Source organism: Halichoeres trimaculatus, unplaced genomic scaffold (genome assembly GCF_033239565.1).
Source record: "Halichoeres trimaculatus isolate MK-OKI-2021-1 unplaced genomic scaffold, fHalTri1.1 fHalTri1_scaffold_13, whole genome shotgun sequence".
Lineage (NCBI taxonomy): Eukaryota > Metazoa > Chordata > Actinopteri > Labriformes > Labridae > Halichoeres > Halichoeres trimaculatus.
In genome coordinates this window covers 24016885-24043816 of record NW_027437191.1, presented here as the reverse complement: position 1 = coordinate 24043816, position 26932 = coordinate 24016885, and the positions used below count along the sequence as shown (strand labels likewise).

Genomic DNA, 26932 nt, shown 5'->3' with positions numbered 1-26932 from the left:
GTTAGTAATTCCATTATACCCCCAGGCAGGTGACAAAGATGGTCTATATGTGAGAAGATGGAGCACATTTCCTTTACCAAACACAACTTCTGGCTCTGAGAAATGAAGGCGAAATGAAGGCAATGTGGAAGTGCCTAAAACTGCAGCTTGTCATGTATTTTTATGACTCTACAAAAGCCCGAGTATGTTATCAGTCTGGTTGAAATGTCTTTTGAATAGCTCTTTTATATTGCACAAGCTGTTGGGAGGGTGAATTTGTCCTTATTAGTGGCAAGTGTAAAAGATATAAAAGTTCAAATTTTGCAAAAATCAATAAGTGGATGGAAGACATTCCCAAGACCGCAGATATTCATTAAACAAACTTTTTGTCAATAGACCAGAAAGCCTTCCAAACCAAAGACAAGCACACAAACAGCTTAGTCTGAGACCTGGGTCACTGTACAGGCTATGGTCAGGACAAGGGATCCAGAAAACTACATCTGGCCGGGAGATCCACTCCAAATGTAAATCAGAACAACAATATTCTTGTATTTCAAGATAGATAACTATCATTTTAACAGTTATTTTAGATATACCTTTTATTTCGAACATTAACTATGTTTTGGTTAACTGTAATTCAAACATTAACTTATCTACTCCCCATATTGAGCCCCAACTGTATTTGGTCATAACCATGGTCCCAAACTTTTTCAGTAACTACACAAAGTAAAGTAGTAAATAGAAATAGAAATAATATAGAATAGTAATATAGAATAATATATAATTTAGAAAAATACGTTAAAGGGAAGGTCGCCGGTTAACATGGTCACTCTTTATTCCAAAACACCTGTTGCTCTGTGACGGTTGAGGTCCTGTCATAAATCAATGGAATTTAAGTCCACGACGAAGTATTATTTCTAACAACCCACCGCGGAACAATTAGACATTATTATGCCGCTTGCAGTTTTAAATGGCCGTTTGGAGGATGCTAACTCGCCTGAATGAGGGGAGCTAAACGCTGCATCAATTGCTATTGTTTGATGACAGCTTGAGAAGGGGTTCATAGTAGCTAACTAGCGTGCTATCATGCTAAAGTCGTTTTGAGCACCACGACTTGAACAAAAATCTTGGTGTATTTTACCAAATAACAATGTAAAGTTTGAATTAAAAAAAAACGAGTACTTACGTGGCGAAACGGAAAATGAAGCACATCGGTGCTATCGGTAGTGGCAACGGCTTCGCGTACAGGTATAGGGCGCCTGTCGGTCAGTCTTGAACCATTCGCCCGATGCCTTGTTCGTCAAAGTGCTTGGGGTCTGCTGCAGCAGACCGGCGTAAATAGCTTGTGCCTTCTGGAAGATTAAAGCCCCCATCACGGTACCTCCTGCAAACTGCATCTCCATCAACCACACCATCGGCAGCTTCTCTATGTTTTCATGGAAAGATGTCCGCTGTTAAATATATATATATATATATATATATATATATATATATATATATATATATATATATATATATATATATATATATATATATATATATATATATTTCAAAGCTTTTAGCTGGCGTTATAGCCGTTACCGACTCCTTCTGCTTCAGTGCAGATCGCGGCAGTGCTACGCTCCTACTGCTTCACCAAGTCAACTATAGGCACACCTTGGTCACCTTTTTGCTAATTTCTTTCTCTATTTCAATGCACACCATCTGCTTCTTCTTATCAACGCTGCCCTTTATACAAACTTTCTTGGACCCATGGTTGGAAAACAAAGTTTTGTAAAATAACTCTGCTCGCACAAATGTGAGCACAAATCTGATGCTTCCACTACAAACTAACAACTTAAAGAGACTAAAGCACGGGAAGCTGGGTGGATGTTGCGATGTTCTGTAGCTTTCGCTGACTGGCGGCAGGGTGCCTGAAGTCAGCTCATAACCATAGACTATTTAAACATGGACGTAATCTGATGTCGTCCATCTGTTTCTGAAATGGAAAATGCAGCAAATTGGCTTTCGCGGCCATATTGGAAGTGCAAGGGCTTCACGTACAGCTATAGGGCGCCCATCAGTCACGTGACCTGAGCTGTGCCTTTGATTGGGTGAGCTTGCCATCTTAAAAAATTCTGAACTGCTATGTTAGAAAAAAATTCACCCCTCTACAGTGTGTGCTGATAGTAAACTTAGCAATTCAGACAGGAGACATTTTTTGAACTAGGCTGTAAATAGGTTAATTTCTGCCCTGAAAATATTTTTTTTTTTGGCTTGCTTTGTATGTGACTTCCGGTACTTCTGGAGCCAGCCTCAAGTGGACACTCGAGAAACAGCAGATTTTAGCACTTCCCCTTGTCTCATATAAGTAGACCGGTTGCTGCTGGGGTATTTTAGCTCTGGAGGGCGTCAGGTGAAATTGACTGTTAATGAAAAGCTGCTACTCAAACCAGTTGAAACAAGTTCAGTCATGATAAGCAACAAAACCATTATTTGCTCTTTTAGAAAAAAAAAATCATTGAAGAAATTGCTCTCTTTTATTTACTTATTGAATTTTATTTTAGCTAATTATTACAAATCTACACTGGGACGCACCTCTAGACTTTGCCCAGCAGATGGTGCCAATGCTACAACCAAAATACCTGTCCCAGCTTAAAAATACATTAACATTTCACACAGAATAACAAATTACTTGACAGCACAATGACAATGATGTTAAAAAAAAACGTAATTTTAACGAACTAAACTACTACATTAGCTTAATTGTTTTTATAAATAAAATAAGTGTGTTAACAAGAAGTTTTCTGTTGCACACAAGAATTTGTCCTCTGGGACTTAAGAGGCTAACTGTAAGTAGATATTTTTCAAAATGTGTTGATAGCCTTTATAAATGCTGACCAGTCACCTTTTAACTGTCAAAAAGGGGAAAAGATGAAGTATGTCTTTCCAGTGACTCAGCATGAGCCTAAATCACAGTTAGCGTTATGCTGTCTTGAAAACGACTTAAAAGAAAGAAATTGGGATCACAAAGTTGCAAAGACAGTGTTCACTGGGGGACTACATGTTCCATTTCCTTGTAGCTTTCCGTATAAGCAGACCCCTAGTTTTTAACGGGTGCAGAATGGTACAGTTATACATCCATTAATAATTTTTGAACAAGACGTGTAAACTTCTACACTTCCTCTCGATTATTCTCTGTCAGCGTTTGTGGTACCAGGAAACAGCAGCAGAGTGAGACCTCCTGCCGCTCCTCCCCTGCGTGTCTCCGCCCTGCGTGGTTTCCTCAGGTGGTGTCAGCAGCGCAGGACGGAGGAATGTGACGGGACTGTCCGTGTTCTCCAGGCCTCTTCGTGGAACGAATCATGGAATTAAAACCCAAATACCTCACCCGGAGTTTACTCAAACCCGATTCAACACTTTAACTATGAGGAACAGAAACTACCTGACCGAGGAGAGGATCTTTGGTGGCTGTTTGTGACACAGTGGATTACTCTGAATCTGTCCAGGTGTGGCTGCTGTTCTCACCTGAGGCTGACTGTGGATCGTTAAAGTCTTTATATTTTAGGTCAGTTTGACTTCTTTGCAGCTGATCAAGATGCCTGAGCTCATCACTGTGACTGAGTTTATTTCAGAAACTAATGAGGACTACAAAGCTCCAACCACCTCCAGCTTCACTACACGGATGTCCCACTGCAGGAACGCGGTGGCAGCTCTGGAGGAGGTAGGAAAATACACTACAGTACACAACCACACTGCAGAAATGAGTTATATGAATGTAATAAGACCTTTTTGCTGATTGAACTTCCTGTTATCTTCAAATAAGGTAAAGTATTCATTAATGTAATGATTTGGGTACATTTTTGTTGTGCATTTGGCGTTTTACTGTGACTTTAATCCATGCAGATTTTTCTTATGAAACTCTTTCATATTTGTAACTTGTTAAAGCCAAAATATTTGATAGTTTTTTGCTTCAAAAAGAGGAACAGAGAAAAACACTTCCTCCTGTTGAAACAGCAGTTGAACTGAATCTTTTGCAGCTCTTTATTTTGTAAGAGATTCAAGCTGGTACTTGGTTTTGCAACACAGTGATGATGGTGCAGGTTTATTAACAGGAATTGGCTGTCAGGGGGTCAAAGGTCAGCTGCTGAGGCGCTTCAGAGGGTGGTGTTTAACACATCCACACTGTTTGGTTTGCACTCAGGGTATTGTTTACCATCAATTTAGTCTTTATCTGGTGAGAGCTGTTTTTTTTTTATTGTTTGTATCATATGAGCTGAGATTTGTGCATCTTTGTATTATTGTATTTATTTTGAAAAGTATGATCTGAAGTTGAATATAATGTTTTGAAATTGAGTTTATTAGCTTTGAAGCTGCATTAAACCTAATTGGAAATTAAACTCTCTTTTTCCTTTAAATTCTAAAAAACAAAATTCTTTTCACGTCTGCAAAACTTCCTTTGTGGTCTGTGGCTGAGATTGACCCATTTCATTAGACAAAATAAACAGGCTCGTACTATTATGGTACAGCGTGTTTGGCTGCAGCGTTAGCCGTATGCTCGACTGAAAGTAATCACTCAGAGTAGGCGATTTTTCATGCTGGACATGAAAACAGCATTGCAAGGATATATTGAAGAATAAATATGTTGGCTAATATGTTAAATTAGAAAAAATATATACTGTATTTTAAAATGATTTTTTTTGCCACATAAACAAAAAGTACAGAAAATTGGTACCGTTGGGTACCAAGTACCGATTGCCAGGTACCAGGCAATGGTACCATATCGTTTCAGTGTGAAAGGTACCCATCCGTGGGTGTGACTTAGAGAAGATAAATGAAGAAAAATTTTGCAGTGGAAGAAATGAACATTTTATTACAAGAATGATCAAACAGCTGTTATCAGTGAGTTAATCAGATACACAAAGAGAAAGGTCAAATTTGAAGATCTTGTCCAGAGTAAATGCATGTGGTGTTTCCGAGTGCAAAGACCTCAAAAATAAAATAAGTAATATTAAAACTGCTTTGCAGAAACTGCAGCAATGCTCCAGTAATTCTATGAATAACTCTGCAAGCAGCTGTTTAATAAACTCCAACATTTCACCACACACATCTTGGAAGGACCCAGACGTATAGAAGCAAAAAACTTGAATTTTATGGACATGCATAGGAACTTTCTGAATTTGTGCTCAATTACTCTTCCTCACGGACATTGAGGATGTTACGGTAATGCCACGCTGACCTGAAATTGAGCTTTAGGTTTTTTAATGTTATGGAATAAAGAAAGCTGAATTTCAAGTAGGTGAAAAAAAAAATTCTAAACAAATAAACTCAGTTCCCAAACATCAAATTTGAATTCATATCGTGCTTTTAAAATTCAGTTTTCTGGTAGCACAAGTCTCAGCCCATAGTTTATTTATATCTTGCCAAAAATATGGAAATTGACAGAATGCAGGGTAGAAAAAGAACTTTAGATTGATAATGATGGTCAATTTTGAGAGATTTCACTCTATAAAAAATGCATCCAACAGCCTGTCCAAAATTGTACATCAACAGAATTTGAGTTTTTGACCTGCAATAGGAGTTATTGCACTTAAACTACAGCTAATTTTTCTACAGCGCCAAAAATATGCCATTGATTTGCAAAGCCTGTACATATGCAGCATGGAATCCCCTTTTTGTCTTCAGACCTGTCTTGTTCTTAGTGCCATGGCCTCAACAAGCTGCAGGAAACCTTTCTCGGAGATTTTGCTCTATTTTGCCATGATAGCATCACACCGCTGCTACGGATTTTTGTGCTAAACATCCATGATGAGAATCTCCCTTTCCTTCACATCCCAAAGGAGCTCTACCGGACTGAGATCTGGTGACTGGGAAGGCCACTGTGGTACAGAAAATTAATGTCAACAATATGGCTTCAACAACATTCAACAATCAGCGCTAAATGTTCACTAAGAGCTGGGTCTGAGACCTTCTGACTCATTCTACTCCTGAGGACAAAAGAAAAGGGTCAGATTAAAGGCTGTTCCCTGAACAGACAAGTCTTCAGATATCTCTTGAAACTAGAAAGGGACTCTGTGGATTGTATAGTTTGGTAATTCATGATCCGAGCTTTGTGACATGGCTCATTATCCTGCTGGAAGTCTCCATCAGGAGATGGATACACTATGCTCGTAGAGGGATGAAGTTGGTCGGCAGGAATACACAGGTAGGCTGTGGACTTCAAACCAGGCTCAGGTGGTTCTAAGGGGTCCAAAGTGGGCCAAAACAATCTCCTCCACACCATTACAGCAGCAGCAGCAAGCTGAAACATTGATCCAAGGCTGGATGGGTCCATGCTTTCATGCTGTTCCTTCCAAATCCTGAGTTGACCATCTGAATGTGGAGCAAAATTCCAGACTCATCAGACCAGGCAACGTTTTCCCGTCCCCTATGGTTCAGTTCTGATGAGCTCATGTGGATTGTAGCCTCAGTTTCCTGTTCCTAGCTGACAGGAGGGTCACCTGGTGTTGTCTTCTGCTGCTGTAGCCTGTCTGCTCCAAGGTTGGACGTGTTAGATGGGTTAGGATTAGACCATTAACTATAAACTGTAGAGGTGCTTGTTGGTTAAAATCATAGTAGTTCAACAGTTTGTCAAATACTCAGACCAACAACTTCACTGTGTTCACAGTCTCTTAAATATCCTTACTTCTCCATTCTGACAAGCTGCTGAGTTTAAACTTCAGCAGCTTGTCTTCATCTACCAAATGCTGCAGAGTTGCCGCCGTGTGATTGGCCGATTCAATATTTGTGTTGATCAGGTGAACAGGTATCTTTATCCTTTCATCTCTCTTGTGAAGTAACAGTTTGTCTCCACTCAGGCAGAAAATATTTCAAATCTCTGATTAGGAGATTAAAGGTTTGTATTAAACCCAGGCGTGTTGTGTCTTCCTCCGCCTGTTGCATGTTGGGACGATCACAGCCAGAGTGGTGATTCATTGATCGAGTCTGAACACGACCCGTCTCACCCTATCAGAGGCCTTTAAAGTGTCTCCAATAGATCTTTTCCTTCAGATCCTCTCTGCTGTCTGTCGTCTTCCTCCCTCCCTTTTCAGTGTGAAAACTCTTTTGTCACGTCTGGACACGTCTGAAGTCTTGGATTTCAGAGGTGTCCTTATCATCGGCACTGTGATCGTTTTCACAGCTGTTTAGTGACTCAAAACAGATTGAGTGCTGTTTCTGGTGAGTGAGTTTGAACAAATTTTGAAGGAGAAAATCAGCTGAACTCAATGCATACATATTTGTTTATAAAAGGCTGATTTATTAACAGAAAAAGACACTTTGCATAAAACAGGTCCAGTCAGCATTCTTCTATCCTTCCATTATCTGCACAGATTCTCCAACAAAGGCACAACACAGCCAAACCAGATAAATTGATAAACATTAAGATAAAACTGATACCATCTTTAAAAGTGATAATATTATGACTCAGTACAACAGCCAAAATCGAAACAGTATGGGTTTATCTGACCTTCCTACCGGCAGTTTATCTCTGAGGTCAATGAGATCAATAGATAATCATTTGTGGGGTTTGGGATGTAGAAAGAGCCAAACGTTTGCAACCAGATTTCAGGCCTTTGAGCTTCACTGAAGGAGTAAAGACTGAGCAGCTCTTTGGGTTGTGGTTATATTTAAGACACCCCCCCCCCCCCCCCCCCCTGTTTTTTTTAGAGCTTCAAGTGGGCCAGGTGCATTAAAAAAGAAATTAGGAAGGTAAGGATTGGTTGTTTTGGTACCCCTCTTTGGGGCAGCTGTGGCACAGTGGTAGAGTTCTTCAATCAAAGTGTTGAGGGATGTGTTAACTACAGGCTGATTGTCCTACTCTAGCAGCCTCTGCCTGTGGTGTGTGAATGTGACTTGTTTGGGTGAAGGAGACCAGCTGTGTAAAGCTCTTTGAGTCCAGCTTGTTCATCAGAAAATATGCGAAACACTGTAAACTCAAACATAATTCTGTCTTGTTTGGCTGCAGAGTTTCCCTTTTGATGAAAATCAAATGAATGTGTGTATATATATATATATATATATATAAATATATATATATATATATATATATATATATATATATATATACATATATATATATGACAAATTACTGTTATTTACTTGCATTTCTGTGCAGAACACTGTTTTATTAATTTTATTTCGTTCTTAATGAATTTCTGATTGAGCCGGCTCAAATTTGGTAATCGAATTGTCTTGGCAAGTGGTCTAATTAATTTGTTAAGCGCTGTGAATGAAAGTTCACTCATGAGAAGGTGAGTAGTATTGCAGTATTGATCTAAAAAAAAAGGCAGAACTGAAATCAAAACCTCAATGAAACATCACTTAATATACTGATAGAGTGTTTTAATAAATGCTTTATGTTTAGTCAGTCAGACATCTTCGTCTGCAGAGAGATGCTAGAAGAGAATTTTTACCCCATGAGCTGACCAAATTCATTACCATCTTTTGTTGTGTTTGCCTTTTATACAACTTTCGCTGAAGTCATTTTAGAAGTTCAAAGAGCTGCCATGTAGGCAGGAAAGTCACTCATGATTCATTTCTAGAAATACACACGAGTGAAAACTGAGCATGCTTTCTTTCATCTCTAAATTTATGAAACTAACTCTGTGGGCTGCTGTCTTATTGAAGTGCATCACCAGTTGTAGGGCTGAAAATACGCTGTATGCAGACCTTCAAAATCGACTTTCATTGTTTTTATTTTAGCTCAGAAACATCAGCAACCAGTGAGAGACTTCTCCAAACACCAGTTTATAGTTTCCTCTGACTGTGAACTTTTGTCAGATTTAATGCTGTTATAAGTTTATGTTTGAATTTTTGGCACACCTTTGTTTGGTTCTGTCTCCTTCATTTTAATCAGACTCCTATAAATAGTAACCTCTCACAATCACAGAGTGACACATGATGCAGTAATGAGTGACAGCAAACAGACAGATTCAGGAGGAGAAAACCAGCCCTGCTGTTGGACTCAGTTTGTCTTTGAGTCAAACATTCACCGAGCTTCTGGACGGTCTGCATGTTTCACACGCTGAGTCACCTCTGAGCTGTGACTCAGCTGCAGAAACTTCTGAGCTCAGGATGATTGAAGCGCTGACAGGGGACAGAGACTCTGGACTGCACTGTTCCTGTTTCCGTACAGAGACTCTGACTCTGCTCTGAAACTAAGGCTGGGTGCTTACTGTGTTTAAAGGTGGGATGACTGCTCAGTCTGTGCTTACTGTGTTTTAAGGTGGGATGACTGCTCAGTCTGTGCTTACTGTGTTTAAAGGTGGGATGACTGCTCAGTCTGATCTGGGTTTGGAAAGTGGAAGTAAACAATGACTATTTATGGATACTCTAGATTTAGCTTTTGTTTACATATTACATGCAACATTCTGGCCAATCTAAAATTCTTTACCTCAAATAGAATTCACTAAAGCCTGAATTTTTCAAACTGAACAAGAAAATCTAGGAAACACTTTCTGTTTCTGTGGACCTTAAAGAGGGGGGTATAGTGCTGTTTTTTGTCTTTATTTTGTCTTCATTCTGTCCCTCTGCTGCCCTGTAGTATCTTAAAATGATTTAAAGCTTAAAAATGCCTTATTTACTCTCACTGGTGTTTTATAAAACTCTTATATCAGCCTGCTATTGGACTGCTCAGGGCCCAAAAGGTAGAGCTGCAGTCCATTTAAAACAGATCCCCCTCACAGCATCTGTAAGGCTCCCCCTTCTCTCTGATTGGCCAGCCCACTGAAGGTCTGTCAGGGGCAAAGTTTTGGGCAGACCTTGATATTTGAGGCCCACCCAGACGTTTGCATTGTTTAGTTGAACCTTAGTTTATCTTCATATCTTGTGAGCGGATGTGAAGATGTTGTGTAACTTGCAGACATTAGACTATGGTGATCATCACGAACAATGTGTCAGATATTCGTCAGCAGTGTTGGGGAAGTTATTTGTAAAAAGTAGTGTTTGCTTGTTACAGGTTACTTCTTGAAAAAGTACTCCCTTACTTTACTTAGTTACCCTCTATGGAAAGAAACTTTTTACGTCACTTGTTACATGTACGTTACTTTTTTGGTGCTCGACTTAAGGCAGAACCCCATCTCATTTCCTAAATGTGTATAGGCCTTCATAAAGTTCTATGGAGCACATAACAGGTAATTCTTTTGTGCTCTCTATTTTTAAAAATGCCACAGAGCACTTGACAAGAAAAACAATAATGCCATAATGACTGACTGCCCTCTGCATGCTATTGCAAGTACCAGCCTCAGTGTGAAATGAGAACCCGGGACATGCATGCAGCTGAGGCAGTGTTGCTGTCAAATAGGTCCCTGGGAAATGTAATGTTATGCCCAAATGAAAAAGGAACTACATTAGGTTACCATATTTTCAGTAGTACCACGTTACACTACTTTTTACCCCAAAAAGTAGTTACGTTACTGTAACACGTTACCTTGTAACTCAATACACCCAACACTGTTTGTCAAATTAATTAATGATCAATAGTTGTTAAGCTATTTCTTATTTGTTTTAAGCTGTTGTCTCTTTAATACCCCCTACTCCACAAACCCCTTCCTCTGATTGGTCAGATTGGAGGCCTGTCAGGGAGCAGAGCTATGAACAGAGTGTTTGAAGTCCTGCCCCTTCAATGTGTCAACAATCTCGTGCTGTTTTTTGAGGAAAGATAATGTATGATAAAGCAGATCACTCCCTCTTAATATCCCCCTTTTTCCTCTGATATTAAGTTTTTTTTCTGGAATTTCTGAGGTTTTTGCAGACAGATAGACAGATAGAACCTGAAAGAGTTGCATAATTAGCAGCTTACTAAACAGAAAGCATCATCTGTCTGAGATGATCAACTGAAGGTCTGTGAAGTTAGTTTGCATGTTATCTCTCTGTCAGAGATGTCACAGCTGCTAACACCCAGAAAACTCATTTGAATGCTGCTTTATGATGTGACCTCGATATAATATCAAAAACAAAAAGGACAGTTACACTTCAGTCTTCACAAACTTCTGAATGATTTTTAGAAGGGCCTCTGATTCTAAATGTGCCTTTACTGAACTGTTTATTTATCCTTTTGTTTGTCTGTATAGTGTAAAATTACAGCCATTCTGCTGTAATCCTTGCAGAATGTGGTTTGCTGATAAAAGTTTGTTGCTCCCAAAACTTAAAGTTCCCTCCATCCTGACTCTGTTTATCCTCCTCAGGCTCTGGATGTGGACCGATCCGTTTTATACAAGATCAAGAAGTCGGTGAAGGCCATCCACTCATCTGGTCTGAGTAAGTAACACCGTCTCACCCATAGACTGTAAAAAAAAAAGATAGCAACACTTCTTACCACAAAGTCTCACTCTGCCTGTTACTTCCTGTCTGCTCAAAGACCAAAGTACAACTCCTGACAGCCTCCTTAATTTATTCTTCATTTTAGACGTCATTCATTCTCTGCATTCGAATTTCGTTCTCAGTACTTGGCTGATTCTCGTCCAGCATCTATTGGCCTCTTTTCTACACACTCTCCTAAACACTCCTTTTCGTTCAAACTTTGACACAGATCATTGAGACCTTAACACGTTACAGTGAAAACTGAGCTGCTGGTGCTCTCAGGTCCTCTGCAGGGACGATGTGGTGGGTTTGTGTTCAGGCAGGTGGAGTCTCACCTCCCAACATTCCTGTCATACTGCCCTCCTGTCCCAGCATGCTGAGGGAGAAACTCCCGCCTCATCATCTTAGCTGTCTGTACTGAGAGAGGTAGAGGAAGACTGAATAATACCAAAAACTCTCACCATGCAGAGAGATCAACTAAAGTCTGTTTATTAAGGTTTGTTTTGTAATAATGGAGTATAAAATGAAAGATTTTGTAGCTCTTTCTGCAGTTCTATGGCTCCATTATGAGTTTCAGTTTTTTACCTGTGTGACCTCTTGTTTTCTTTCTCCTGCTGCACTCTCAGCTCTTATAGAAGTGCATCTAAAGAAAAGGCGTGACAAAGCTGCTGTATCTATTAGGGATGCACCAAAATGAATATTCTTAGCTGAAACAAAAAAACGAAACGCTGGAAGAAATTATTGTGCCCGCTGTTAGTAACAAAGCGTTCATGGCTATAACTGTGTGCTAGCCTCACTACATTCAAGGCATTGCAGTTGCATAAATACATACTAATGCTCCAAAGAGTGATGCCATCTTTACAGAGACAGCTCTAGGACTGCTTTAAGAAAAGGCAGACTTTTTCCTGACTCTCTGGCTACTATATGGAGTTTGCTTGCAGAAGCAAACAAAGCGTGTCCAAACCAGATGGTAAATAACTTGACCTCAACAACAAATAGGCATAATGAGTGGAGCCAAACCAGGGGTCAACAGGTTTGAGGTTTTACAGCCAACATGGACCAGGAGAGGATCATCATTAGGAGTGTGTCCAAGGAAATCCTTGGTCTGGGACCCCAGCTGTCGGTAGCCAGACTGAACACACTTGAATGGTTCATATCTCCAAAATCTTCTTAGTTTAAATTTATCCATGAGTTTTTCTTTTATCATAAACAAGTTATGAAAGCAACCATCTATCAGACAAAATGAGACTGCTTTTCTTCTCCTTTTCACATTTGATGCCACAAGGGGTAGCGTAGTGAAGCCATCAAAACATGATGAGTCAAAAGAGGAACGTCTGACCTTTCTTCTGCAGAATGGCTGAAACTTTAGCTTTCCCGTTCTTTGTTGTGGTTTGGTTTGAGCAGGAACACTAACTACTGTCATTTAGTTTTGATTTTATGGAGCATTAAGTTGCTCTGGGATGTTTGTTTCTATGATTTTCTAACACACCTAACATCCCTTCCACATCCACCCCAGGAGGGTTGGTATTTAAAGGATAATAAAGAGTTAGCATTGAGTAGTTATGTGTGTATCTCTTCTTATGTTTCAGCTCATGTAGAAAATGAGGAGCAGTACATTCAGTCCATGGAGAAGTTCGGAGACTGTTCCAGCAGAGAGAATGCAGAGGTTGGCTCGGCTTTCCGGACGTTTGCTCTTTTCACCAAAGAGCTCACCGGGCTCTTTAAAAACCTGGTGAGGAAGTTCATGCCACAATGAGGCCAAACTCACGCTTTAATGTGAAACTGACCTTTTTTGAAGATTTTTTTAAAAGACGATACTGGAGCTTTGAGGATTGAGGTTTAACACCACTTCTCGTTTACAGCTGCAGAACATGAACAACATCATCACATTTCCTCTGGACAGTCTGCTGAAAGGAGATCTGAAGGGAGTCAAAGGGGTTAGTGCGCACACTCAAAACTTCTAACAACCATAACCATTGATTCTTATTCCCCTTTTTCCCCCTCCTACCTGTAATGTTGTTATGTCCTCCCAATCCTTTGGTTTCTGGATTATCTTAGAATTGAGAGGGTAAGTAGGGATGCGTGTCAAAAGCCAGTTTCTGGGAAGAATTGATAAATGTTTTGATCTGTCGACATCATTGGCCTTTATGCTTAACCATTTCCTTATTGATTCTTTACATTACGTTGGAGCTGCTGGCGCTTTTGTTTTGATTCTTAGAGCTCAATACAAAATGACACATTATCAGTAAATATTATAGAAATCTAAGTTCTACGAAAGAGGGCTCAAGGTTAGACCCTACAGAGCTTCATTTATCATAACTGAAGTGAAAAGAAGAAACAGTGTTGGTGTTGCTCTGTTTTTTCTTCCTTTGCAAAAATTTTTCTTTTTATTTTTGAAAAGTGTCTGACACCTACCAGCCACCATATCTTAGGGATCTCCACTTGCATCTAAACTCGTCCCATCAAGGAATGGAAAATGAGATGCAAGGAAGAGACACAAGGAGACATGTGTCTGATCCTTCTCTCCTCTTGCATGAAAAAATGACCTTATATTCTCTTTTCTCTGACCATGACTGATCTGAGAAATAAATGAATAAATTGAACTCAGAGACGATGATCGAAGGATGTGTTTGTGTGGTTGGTGTTAAACCTCCTCGGAGTTTTTATCTATAATAACTCAGAGATAACCTGTGTCATTTTTTCTGAATGACTCACAAGTCAAAGTTCACTCTTGACTGTTTTTACCACTACAAATGAACGCTGTGTTGTGATTGGTCAGTGTTCTCTTTAATACCCTGCTGTCTCTCTTCCTGCTCCAGGATCTGAAGAAGTCGTTCGACAAGTCCTGGAAGGATTACGAGACCAAGCTGTAAGAATAAAAGAATAAATCTCATCAGATATGAAATGTTTTTGTGTCTTAATTTGACCTTTCACCTCTTCAGAACAAAAATCGAGAAAGAGAAACGGGAGCACGCCAAGCAGCATGGGATGATCCGCTCAGAATTCAGTGGGGGAGAGATTGCGGAGGAGATGGAAAAAGAGAGGCGGCTCTTTCAGCTGCAGATGTGTGAGGTGAGGCCACAAACAAGGAGGAGATTCAGCGTCAGATTGTTACATCACTCTGTTCTGATTATTTTTGTCCTCCTCTGTGGTTCTTTGTGCAGTATCTGCTGAAAGTGAATGAGATCAAAGTGAAGAAAGGCGCTGACTTCCTCCAGAACCTCATGAAGTATTACCACGCTCAGTGCAAGTACGCAGAGAAACGCCTTTGTTATTTGCATGACAAGATCAACTAACCATTCATTCTTTCATTTTTATACTTACTTGCGCGCAGTAAGTTTTGGTTTGAACCCTTCCCACCCTGTATCTGATTTTTTTTGTCTTGTGTTTTCAGTTTCTTCCAGGATGGTCTGAAGGCCGTGGAGGGTTTGAAACCTGCTATAGAGAAACTGACCACAGACCTTACAGCGGTGAGGATAACAATATGACCAGAAAGAGAGAACCTGGAACCTGAGTCTGATAACTCATGCTCTCTAAATGTGTGTTTCCTCAGATTAAACAGACTCAGGATGGAGAGAGGAAGCAGCTGATTCAGCTTCGAGACGTCCTTAAGACCTCGCTGCAGACGGAGCAGAAAGACGTGAGTTTCTACTGATGTTCTGAAACTATTCAAGGAAATCAAGCGGCCTCTAGTGGAGGCTCATGGTATTACTGATTACAGTTATGGCTCTTCAATGTGCCTAATGTCCCCTCTGTCCTCCTCAGGACACTCAGGCCAAACAGAGCTCAGGTTACAGCCTCCACCAGCTGCAGGGGAACAAAGCTCACGGCACCGAACGCTCCGGCTTTCTCTTTAAGAAGAGTGAGGGGTGAGTGAACTCCATGTCCCAGAGTTCATGAGGAAAAAACAGACATTGCATACACATTTTGGCATCATATACTATTCATATTGTACTGTACTGCTCTATACACTTTCTTGTTTCTGCTGTAATTTACTATTTCAGCTATGGTTCATGCTTAGTGGTTAGGGTTCCAGCGGTTGCTATCTGTCGCCAAAAACAATACTCCAAAACGAAAAGGCTTTGGAAAAGAATTTCCTATTGTTTTTTGTTTTTTTTCCAAAATATATGAGAGATTCTTTCGTTGAAGTTGACCACAACCAAAGCTACTCCATGTATTTATTCATGACCACTTAAGATGAGCCTGCAGTACCTACAAAGCCCATCAGAGGGCCGCTGCCTGCACTTTGAGTCTTCTTTGAGTTTAAAGGAGATGTCTACTGCTAGTGTTCACAACCTCTGGTCGTGATAAAATTAAGTTGAAGTGCTGAAAACTGCAATTCCGTGTGTGTCCACTAGAGGCTGGCTTTGGAAGTTGCGGAAACCACACACACACACACACACACACACACACACACACACAGAGGTTCCCAAACTTTTTAGACCACAACCTCCAAAGTAGCAAAGCCAAAGACTGGAAACCCCCCGCTGTGGGAATACTAAATTAGGCTTATCCAAAAACAGAAAGACAAGATATTTAATTTAACAGATCAGTAGAAAATACGACCACCTGTGCATGATTTTGCAAATCCCTAAAGGTCCCTTGGGATCCATGTCCACAGGACATTCAAATGACAAATTTTTCATTAATAGAGGACCCTTCTATGTGTAACCACAGCCCCATTGTTCACACACAAGATCAGCTATTAGCAGCCTATAGCATGTCGATGCTAACCACGGTAGGCGAGATGTTCCCCATAAGCTGAGGAAAAGGAGGCGAGGATGGCGAGCCAAGAAGACTTGACATCAGCCTGTCTTTCTATCCAGGCTTTTGTTTGAGTAAAATGTTCTTTTAATGAAACATGTCTTTCCACAGACTGAGGAAAGTTTGGCAGAAGAGGAAATGTTCAGTGAAGAATGGTTTCCTATTGATCAGTCATGGCACGGTAAGACACCATATCCTCTTCTCCCATTGGTCCTCTTGCATGCAAAGCTCCACCCTTTTTGCTTGCATGCTATCAGCCAATAAAAAGGCTCCTTCCATTTTTTTTCTCATTAAATTGGGAGGGAAAAAAGAAACACTGCTATTTCTTTTCATTTTATTTTTCCTTTCTTTTTTTTCCTTCTTTCTTTTATTTTGAAGTTTTTACATGAAGAGTCAAACGGCCAATCAGGACAGAGCAAGCATCAGAGGAAGAGAAAGAGGAGGAGAAGAAAGAGCATAAGGAAAAGGATGACAGAGAGAAGGGTGGGAGCAGGGCAAGTCTGCATCAAATCTGAGATGTTTGGAGGAAGGGAGGGAGGGAGAGGGATTTATGCAACTTTATTTCTTTATTTTTTCAACCTTTCATTTCTGCTTCAGCTCTCATGACCAAACAAAGCTCTAAATATCTCCTTATCTGTCAGACATCCTCTCTCTTTCTCACGTCTCATCCTTTACCCTGCTTCTTGTCTCTCAGGCTAACAGACCTCCAGCCAAACTCAACCTGCTCACCTGCCAGGTGAAGAGGAACCCAGACGAGAAGAAGAGCTTCGACTTGTTTTCACGTGAGACTCGAGCTTGATATCAAAAACAAACTCACATTCTTTCTGTTGTGACAAATGATAAATCTAATTTCTTCCCTCAGATGACAGAACATACCACTTCCAGACTGAGGATGAAGCAGAGTGTCAGATGTGAGAACTCTAAAGTCCACTGTCTCCTGACTTTTAACCTGTGTTTGAACCCCTTATCTGATGTGTCATGTTTTCATGTCTCAGCTGGATATCGGTGCTGCAAAACAGTAAAGAGGAGGCGCTGAACAAAGCATTTAAAGGCGACCAGAACGAGGGGGAGAACAACATCGTGCAGGAGCTGACCAAAGCTATCGTAGGCGAGGTGAAGAGGATGAGCGGCAACGACGGCTGCTGTGACTGTGGAGCTCAAGGTCAGGACTAACTTATACTACATCCAGAAGTAGTGTTAATACCTGCACTGTGTCAGCTGTGACCTTGGAGCTGTATTAACTGCATTCCTCAGCCTTCAGTTGTGCCGGTCAGACGAGTTTCTGCAGGAATGAAATGTGGCAGCTGCATCCTGAGTTTCTGCCAAGCTGTCCATCAGCTTTGTTCTGTTTTTGTTACTGAATGAGTCTGTCTTGTGTCTGGACCTGAGCCTGAATAAAAGCAGGAACATGCAGACTGAAAGAGACTAAATCAGACTGAACCAGACGTACTAAGTTTTTACAATAACTCAAGCCTTCTCAGGCATGGCCCCACTTTAGATAATGCTCTTAAAAGGTTAATTCTAACAGCAGGAATGATGTTTACTGAGTTCACCAGCTAAGCTAGCTTTGCTTGAACAGTTAGCACATCAGAAAAGACCAGTCCATGACTTGTTGTTCCAAATCAAAGTAGGAACAAAAACTGGATCTTTTGATAATGGAATATGAACTTTGCTTAACATGGGCAAAGTTAATATTACCAGGTAAACAAGTGTGGGAAGTTAGGCTGTTATGCACAGCCTGTTCTAAAAGCCAAAGGGGATTTCAGTGAGATCCATGCAGAATTGGCTGAAATTGTGACATCGTGACTCAGGAAATATGTATCATTTTTAAAAGAGGAAGAGAACTTTGTCACATGGGATCAGAGGATAAGGGTTTCAGAATGTTTGGTACCAAATGCTGAGTTCCAAAAATTTGGGGTCCCAGAATGCTAGGTTTTAGAATGTTGGGTTCTGGGATCCTTGGTCCCAAAAATGTTGGGGTCCAGAAATACTGGGTTCATAAAAACAAAGCTCTGTAATCCAAGGTTCTAGTATGTTGGGTTCCACAATGCTTGGTTCCAGAATTTGGGTTCTGGAATCCTGCATCCCAGGAGTATTGGGTTCCTGAATGCTGAGTTCTGGGGTGTAGGGTTCCACAGTGCCTGGGGCTCCAGGGTGCAGAGTTCAGGAGTCCTGGGTTCTAGATTTTGGGGTTCTGGTATGCTTGGTTTCTGAATGCAGGGTTACTAAATGCTAGATTCTGGTATTCTGGGTTCCAAAATTTAGGTTCATATATCCCCGGTTCCTGAATGCGAAGTTCTGGAATGTTGGGGTCCAAAATGCAGGTTTTATACAGTTGGGTTCCACAGTGCTTGGTTCCAAAATGCTGGATTCTGGAATCCTGGGTTCGGGAGTGCTGGAGAGGCCTTAAAGAGACAGTAACTGAAACAAGTGTTTATAGAGACTCTGGTGAAGGATCATAATTTAAGCAAGAGCATTAAATTGGACGATATGACACCAAAAAATGAGCAGCATGCTTGTGTCGGGATAAGTTTCTACAATGCCACTACACTTGGCTTATCTCAAAGTGTAGGCATACTGAAAAAAACTTGGTACTGGGGCAATTGATGATGTCATTAGTCTAAAACCCAAAATCTTAACTCATTGAAATGTTGATCTCTGTTTTGAAGGTTTTGTTGCAGGAAAACTGAATTTATCAGCGTGGCTTAAGTTACACAAAAACTCCTCTTTCTCTTGCCAGCTCCCACTTGGCTGTCAACAAACCTCGGTGTTCTCATCTGCATTGAGTGCTCAGGGATCCACAGGGAAATGGGGGTCCACTACTCCAGGATCCAGAGTCTGGACTTGGATGTCTTGGGGAACTCAGAGCTGCTGGTGAGTCCACTTGAGGGTTCATCAATTAATCTGTGAAAATTAGGATTCTCTTCATTTCTTTAGTGAAACATGTGAAGTAAGTCATGTGCTAAATTCATCTGGCACATCATGTTGTGTTTTAGTTGGCAAAGAACGTTGGAAACGCCATGTTCAATGAAATCATGGAGGCCGACCTGACGGCGCAGGACATAACCAAACCCAATCCAACCAGCGACATGTGAGTTGAATATCCTAAACATGAATTTCAACCAAGAATCTAAAGTTCCCTGTCTGTCTCTGTGTGTTAGAGAGGTAATTGAGTCTGATCTCTGGTCGTCTACAGGCAGATAAGGAAGGACTACATCTTAGCCAAGTACACAGAGAAGCGTTTTGCTCAGCGATTGTGTCCCGACGCTGTGTCCAGGGTTCAGACTCTGTACGAGTCTGTCAGGAACAGAGATATCATGAGTCTGATCCAGGTCTATGCTGAGGGGGTGGACCTGATGGAAGCTAGCTCACAACCCCATGAACACGTATGTCTGCGTTTATTTCCAGTTCCACTTTGTGGCCATTGGGGTAAGAAAAAGGGTTTGTTCAGTTTCTTGTGTAAAGAAATTATTTTAAAAAAACTTGACATTTTTCTTACTCCAATGGCAGATTTTTTTGTCTTTAAATGTCTTAAAATAATACAATTTCCTGGAGTTTTCCGGTGAATGTGGCTCATACTCAGTCTAATAAGACAATTTGTTGTTGGTGTAAATGTTTGTTTTGATCAGGAACCTGGAGAGACAGTGCTCCACCTGGCAGTCCGAATGGGTGACAGAAACTCCCTTCACATTGTTGACTTCCTCGCTCAGAACAGGTGACCACTATAGGCCAAAGTGCTCACAACTTTCTGTGCTTGAACTATTTCAGAGACCAATGCAGGCTTGTATTACAATCTGTACTTGAGTGTGCATGACTTAGCTTTACATGCTGATTGTTTCTGTAGCCTCTGTATTTTTTAAACGTTATTTAAGATGTAACTGTGTTTGTATTCAGTTGCCTAATTCTTTATGACTTTGGCAAGATGTTAATTAAAGCTTCATCACGACTGCTCTCACCTGTTGTCATTTGAAGCAGATTGATGCTACTTTTGAGTTTGGTCTTAGCTTCGCACATCTGGCCCTAAAGCAGCTAAAATCAGACCTGGACAGCTGTGGCACCATATGAGGGCTGTTATAAGTAAAGGCCTCCACATTTATCTTTAAAGAACAATTTGTGTGTGTGTTTGGTTTCAGCGGTAACCTGGACAAGCAGACGGCCAGAGGAAGTACGGCACTGCATTACTGCTGTTTGACGGACAACAGCGAGTGTCTCAAACTACTGCTGAGAGGAAAAGCTTCAGTGTCCATCAGTAAGAACACAAATACACCAACATGAGTGTGAAATTGTACTTGTTAAGCTACGTTTTTGGTGCACAGCTCTAAGAGCAACATTTTTTTTCTGTTTTCTTTAGCTTTTAACCCTTTGTCACCCAGATATCGTACAGAACAAGTATTCTTTTTTGTTATTTTGTTCTTAGAAGAGCCAGACATCATGCCCAGCAAGCTCATCTTTTCTTTTTTTTTAGGAACTGTTTGTATTTTTTGCTTGCCCAAATAGTTGAAGAGTTACAGGGATGAGAACAGCTTGCATCAACTATTGTTTGTGATTGAAACGTTGTTCTACACAGATTCTTAAGTAGTACTGTCATACCCCCAGATATCACCAAAGCTCTTCTTTTCTTCTTTCAGGAGCCGTTTGAAGTTTCCTGCAAAATAGTTGAATAGTAAACTTTAAGCATCTTTATGTTCCCATCTTAAAGCTTCTAGCATTCCATTTTTTCCTGGATGTATAAAAAAAACCCTCATGGCAGTCCAATACGGTAACCAACACTGGCATTCACAGACATTCTGAAAGGCAGGGGCAGAAAGGAAAAAAAGGTACATAAAGTGTGTTCTTGCCACTGAAGAGGACACTAATGCTGCGTTTCCACCAAGCAGTACGGGTCGGTTCAGTACTGTTTGGGATGGTTTGGGACAGTTAAGTCTGATCCCGTTTGCGTTTCCACCGCAAACTGTGCCCTCTCGTGGTGGGCGGCGTGTAAGCCTGATGTCGGAAGCCACAACTGGTAAACAATAGCGCGACGCCGTAGCAGCTTACCCCGCGATTAAATCCAACAAAGAAGAAAACGCGACACAGTAAACAAAGAACACGGATGGAGGACATGCAGCATTTCGTCCTCTCTGTGATTTTCATGTAACTCTCTGTTACAAAGTGCAATCAAGCTTCGTTTCAGAGAAGTCTGTGTGCCGCCAGGAGAAATGCAGCCGCTGTCGGGGTGAGTGACGATTCTTTTACACCAATCAACCGTCTGCAGTGTGTTGCTCCACCTCCCGAGAGCGGATCGGTTCAGTCTGGCACCCATATGAAAGGGTCCCAAAAAAGTGGGACGGCTCGTCTCGGTTTTTAGGGATCCGTCCCAGGATGAGTCTGTGGAAACGCCGCTAAAAGCGCACCGTACCGAGACGAACCGACCCGGACTGCTTGGTGGAAACGCGGCATAAGTTCCAAGGCCCATGGAACACTGACCAAACACTCTTAAGCTAAGATTCCTTGAGAAGCTTTGTGAATATGGGCCCAAGTGTTCGTCATGTTTTAATCAAGCAGCAACCTCCGGTCTTAGAATATGAGACAATGCGGAAGTGCTAAAATCTGCTGTTTCTCAAGTGTTCGCTTGAGCCTGGCTCCGGAAGTAGCGGAAGTCACATACACACCAAGCCAAAAAAAAGCTGTTTTTAAAGCAGAAATTACCGTATTTACTGCCTGGTGCAAAAAATATCTCCTGTCTAAGTCGTTAATTTTACTACCAGCTCCCACTGTACGGGGGGTGAATTTTTTTCTAACGTGGCCGTTCAGATGATATTAAGATCGCGAGCACCCCCAATAAGAGGCACAGCGGAGGGTCACGTGATGGCCGGCGCCCTATGGCTGTAGGCGAAGCTCCTACCACTACCAATATGGCTGCTTTAGCCGATGTGCTTCATTTTCCGTTTCAGAAACAGATGGGTGACGTCGGCGAGTTTTATACAGTCTATGGTTTTAACCAGTCAAGAGAGCATTTAAGTGTGTTTTGCCAATCCAAGAGGGCATGTCGACATGTTTTGGGATCCTAAAAGGGCACTTTAGCGTGCATTTTGGATCCACACCACTGGTAACCTACTATGGTAGATACTTTAAAGAGGTAAAACAAGTTTTGATGAAGAGCTTTATTGGACCATAAATTTGTCTCAACAGCAAACGAAGCCGGAGAGACACCGCTTGACATCGCCAAACGTCTCCGACACACTAAGTGTGAAGAGCTGGTGAGACTTCCTGTTTGGAGAATCTTCCAAAGCTTCTCATTCCCATGATGGATTTATGGTTCTTTTATATAATGCTATGTTGTGCCTGTATTTGTGCCATTCAGTTAACTCAGGCTCAAACTGGAAAGTTCAATGTCCATGTCCACGTGGAGTACGAGTGGCGTCTCAAGAATGAGGACTTAGATGAGAGCGAGGACGAGATGGAGGACAAGGTGAGCTGCTTTTTAGAACTCTTCAAACAAAGATATCAGATATAAGTTTCTGGGGTGTAACAGACTCCCGATTCCTGCAGCCGATCCCGAACCGGAGAGAAGAGCGTCCTGTCAGCTGCTTTGTGTCCAGCAGTGGCCCCATGCAGCCTAACATGGCGGCACTGGCTCGGGATGCTGCCTCCCTGGCACGGGACAAACAGAGGCCTCAGGTCCCCAGCATGATGATCAACAATGAGACGTACGGCACCATGATAGACCTCAACCTGCCACCGCTTGGACCAACGCCACCGCTGCCTCCTAGAGTGCCCAACAGAGGTTAGATTGGGTTAGCCAAGGCAGGAAGAGCAATAGCAAAAGACCAGAACAGAAGGGGAGCTTACGCTATGCTCAGTTTGTTTTACCAAGATTCTAGTCTTTCATTCACTCGATAACGATATAAGCTTCCTGTTTCCCCCTGCAGGTTCAGGGCACAGTAAAAATGCCCCCATAGAAACTGTTGGAAGACAGCGGTCATCCTCAGACCCGCCAAACCCTCAAACCCCTGAGAGGAACTCCTCTGTGTACGGTGGGTATCACGCCCACCCTTACGTCCATTAGATTGTTACTTACTTAGATTGTTTCTGATTCAAATAGAAACTAATTCAGGATCTGATCTTCTCTCCTCCCAGTCCTCCCAGCAGCTCCCCCTCCTCCAGTCAGCAAGAGGTCCAGCATGTTTGACACCAAGACCCTGTCAGCCAAGAACACCCCCCTGCCTCCTCTGCCTCCCCCACCAACATCAGGTCTTCCCCCGTCACCCCCAGCACCCATCATACCTCCTCCACCCCACTTTAAAGCTCCACCACTTCCCCCACCAGTCCCAAGTCACCAGTCCGGCAGACCGTCTGGACCCAAATCCCCCAAATCACCAACTGGGTAGGTACTGGACTGAAATGGACTTCAATTTGGGCTTTGTTTGATTATACTTCACTTTTGGGGGATTTCACTGGGCTATTGTGGATCGTAATGGACTTTTTGACGCCAAATTGGCTATAGAGGCATGGGTGGGCTGTACTATTTAAATGAACCCTGACTGCGCCAAATTGAACAAAACTTGGACCATATGTCCTGGGCTCTATCAGGCCAAAGTTGGCCTAATTGAACCCTAGGCAAACTAATGTAGGTTGTACTGGATGGTGCTAGGCTGAGCTTGGCCAGATAGAGCTGCTTTTTTTTCCAAACCAGGACCTAATGGCCAGTGATTGGTTATTACAGACAATACCAGACCATTGTAGACTGTGCTGGGCTTTGGTGGGCTACATTGAACCTTATCAGTCTAAGGGAGCTGTTACTAGACTGTTCTGGGCTCTTGTAGGCAGTTTTCTGGACCACGTTGGACCAGATTGAATCTCAGTGTGTTTTACTAAGCTGTCTTTGGCACTAGAGAGCAGTTCTGGACTGTAGAGGGTTGTACTAGATCTCACAGAACTGAACTGAGGACTATGGGCTGAACCCGGGAGTAAACACTGATTTTAGGCTGTAGTGGACTGTACTGACAATATTGGACCATACCAAGCTGTAGTGGACTAATGTTGTGAGGGATGGACTTTGTGGAGCAATACAGGACTGTAAAAGACCAAACATCTTAACTTCAGTGGTTTCTGGTTTCTGTCAGTATTCATGAAAGCTGGAAAGTACCGACCTTTGGTTTGGACAAGGAGGTCTGATCTGGCCAGTTGTGATGGTTTCTGCTAGTCTCTGTAGCTGGATCCACATTAAACGCTATTGTACTGTTTCTTTTTCAGATCAACAAAGAGTCCCCCTCAGAGGCCTCCTGTTAGGACGCCATCTGTGGACAAACGAGGTAACACAACACACACCTGACCTGGGCTAGGGGAGGTTCTGTCCCAGACAAGCAATCAAGGAGCGACATCCTGACTCTTTGTTCCTCTCTCTGCAGGGTCACTGTCCAAATCCCCCCAGAGTCCAAATCCTCCAACACCCAAACCCAGAAGCACTTTTTCTGTAAGTCCTCATAACTCAAGTTTTCCTCTTTTATTTTGAAATTCTTGATTATGGGATCTCTACACATCTACTCAGAAACGTTTTATAGTGAAGTGTTTGATGTTTGTGAGCAGAAGCAGAAGCCTCAGAGGGTGAAAGCCATCTACAACTGCTCAGCCGACAATCCAGACGAGCTGACGTTCAGCGAGGGAGAGGTGATCGTGGTGGAGGGCGAGGAGGACCACGAGTGGTGGGTGAGTGACGGTGCTGCCTCACTTCTCCCTGAGGATAAACACACAGGTTACATCCAGTGTGCCCTGATCTGTCATCTGTGTGTGTTCTGTTTCAGTTTGGTTACGTTGAAGGAGACCCGACCAGGAGAGGAGTGTTTCCTGTGACATTTGTTCACTTCATCACTGAGTGACGCCTTCAAAAACACTTCATTTTCACTCAAAGACTCAAGGGATCCTCTGGTGACCTGAACCACAAACTGAAACACAAAACCAGCTGTAACAAACACCGAAGCAGCATATCGTTTCTTTTGAGATATTTTGAAATAAAAACGATGAAGCTGGACTCTCAGGATCTAACACTGCCTCTGAAGCTTTATAAAGGGACTATTTCATCTGTGTGGGGGCCTTTAAAACCAAGAATCCCTGACTTATTTGAAAGTTTTCATATCAACCCAACATGGAGAACATCTCGTCTCGTCGTCTCGTCAATCACCACCCCAGTGAGACGCATTCGAGACACTTCTCATAAAGCAAATTGTTCTTCATTGGACTTTAAGGGCTCTGTGGGATCCTCCTTTAGCTCAGTCTTTTTATTTTTCCATGTCATGTTCAAACTCATGAAACTCGCACTGATTTCAGTTCTCAAAGGCCCAAATGTGTATTTTTGACAGGTTCATGTGTAAAATGTTCTGCAGACAGAGAAATAGTCTAAAATCTTATGATTTCACATGATGACAAGCTTCAGGAGTATTGTTTGATGTGTTTTCTCTCTAAGACTGTCAGAGGTTTTCTTTGTCACAGTCATATTACAGATATAGGAGGAAGATCTGGACTGATTTGGACTTTCAGAATCCAGACATGGTCACCACAATCAGTGCTGGACCTCACTGATGCTCAAGTGTGTGAAATCTCTGCAGCAGGTTCATCATCCAGAGGAAGCTTCAGTAACTTTATGCTGTTACACATCTGCACACCATCTGCCTTATTTTTGTATAGTTAAATTGTCTGCTGCTGGAATCAAACCTGTGACGTTACAGCTCCTGGAAACACCTCAGATCTGATCTGTTTTTAATGTTTTTATGAAAACCTACAGAACTTTTTTTTAATTACATGTTGGCTGAAGGGAATTTCTGTTTATAAGTGGAGGGTTGATGTAAATGTACACTTGGATTTTAGTGTATTTGTATTATCTTACCAACACACTGGTGTCATTAAAACCCTTTGAAAAATGCTTCTTTCCTAAGAAAAATGTGTGCTGTACCTTTTTTTAACCACTGTTCTAATCCTACTAGTTTCGTCCTGGGATTTCTGCATGTGACAAATGATCACCTTGATTATCCTGGAACAATAATCCAGGTTCATGCTTTTCCTAAGCAGTATCTAAAAACCCAGAAATGTTCTATCAACTGGACTGGGGAAAAAAAAATAAAACAAAACAAAACTTAAAGTTTAAAACTGGAGATGCTGCAACTAGAGTATGATGAGAAGTAAAGGGCACTCATGAAATGAATCAGTAAATCAGGAAGGTAATTGCAAACCTCTCATTAATTAAACCTTATACATAAGAAACAGTCATATTTCAACTTCTAGATTTGCCACAGGTTTTTCCTAAAGATGACTGGTCACTGTTATTTTATTTTTATTCTATTTTTTAGTCACTTTGCAACAGGGAGTTGTGCATTTTTAGCGCAATTATGTTTGTTTGCATTTTATATATGTGCATTAACCAAACTTTGAAAAAAAAATAACCATAAGAAACTCTAACTGATTCACAAATAAACATTTACACAATTTTGACAGAAATTGCAAATTTGTGAGAAAATGTAACAGATATTTGAGCAAATCAACATAAAGGTATGGATGAAACTTGTGTCATACACACTGGTTTCTGAAAGGCCTGAAATAAAAAAAGCTTTGATTGTTATTAGTGAACCATACAAGCATATCTGTTTGATACAATGGTGATTCTGCAATATGGAGATCCAAGTTAATATATCGGCGTGTGGCCCTCTACATGCTAGATGCTGATTCCCATCTTCACCTTGTTGATTCAAAGAACTGATGGTTATTATTCTTTACAGTCTTTTAGTTGAATTTCATGAAATGGAAAAAGGGAGTAAAATGTTTTTTTTTATTTTTATATATTATATTTTGTATCCAAATAATCACTACTGAAGTAGGATTTAGTTTGGGGAATTAAAGG

At 41.4% G+C, this 26932-nt stretch overlaps 1 protein-coding gene across 3 annotated transcripts; it reads left to right on the top strand.

The window, feature by feature from the left end:
* Nucleotides 1-1171: 1171 nt before the first annotated feature.
* Nucleotides 1172-25920, top strand: asap2b (ArfGAP with SH3 domain, ankyrin repeat and PH domain 2b). Of its 3 annotated transcripts, none has more exons than XM_074685471.1 (30): nt 1172-1356; nt 3164-3682; nt 11184-11256; nt 12888-13030; nt 13161-13235; nt 14118-14167; nt 14241-14370; nt 14463-14548; nt 14693-14768; nt 14852-14938; nt 15064-15167; nt 16174-16243; nt 16441-16545; nt 16757-16844; nt 16925-16973; nt 17058-17224; nt 18803-18936; nt 19059-19153; nt 19259-19448; nt 19692-19777; nt 20196-20311; nt 22234-22301; nt 22406-22513; nt 22594-22828; nt 22974-23078; nt 23182-23428; nt 24298-24356; nt 24453-24517; nt 24631-24750; nt 24846-25920. In XM_074685471.1, the coding sequence occupies exons 2-30, from the start codon at nt 3557-3559 to the stop codon at nt 24918-24920; spliced, it is 3132 nt and encodes a 1043-aa protein (XP_074541572.1). In that variant the 5' UTR covers nt 1172-1356; nt 3164-3556; the 3' UTR covers nt 24921-25920. The 3 variants fall into 3 exon arrangements, with proteins under 3 accessions (XP_074541572.1, XP_074541571.1, XP_074541573.1); XM_074685470.1 differs by having other exon boundaries at nt 1172-1396; XM_074685472.1 differs by lacking the exon at nt 16441-16545 and having other exon boundaries at nt 1172-1396.
* The last annotated feature ends 1012 nt before the right edge of the window (nt 25921-26932 follow it).

Bases quoted from the DNA above. Each gene is read 5' to 3' on its own strand.
- asap2b (XM_074685471.1), top strand. From the start codon at position 3,557: ATGCCTGAGCTCATCACTGTGACTGAGTTTATTTCAGAAACTAATGAG. The intron at 14,549-14,692 runs GTACGCAGAGAA...TTGTGTTTTCAG, and splicing joins TATTACCACGCTCAGTGCAA to TTTCTTCCAGGATGGTCTGA. The intron at 17,225-18,802 runs GTCAGGACTAAC...TTCTCTTGCCAG, and splicing joins CTGTGACTGTGGAGCTCAAG to CTCCCACTTGGCTGTCAACA.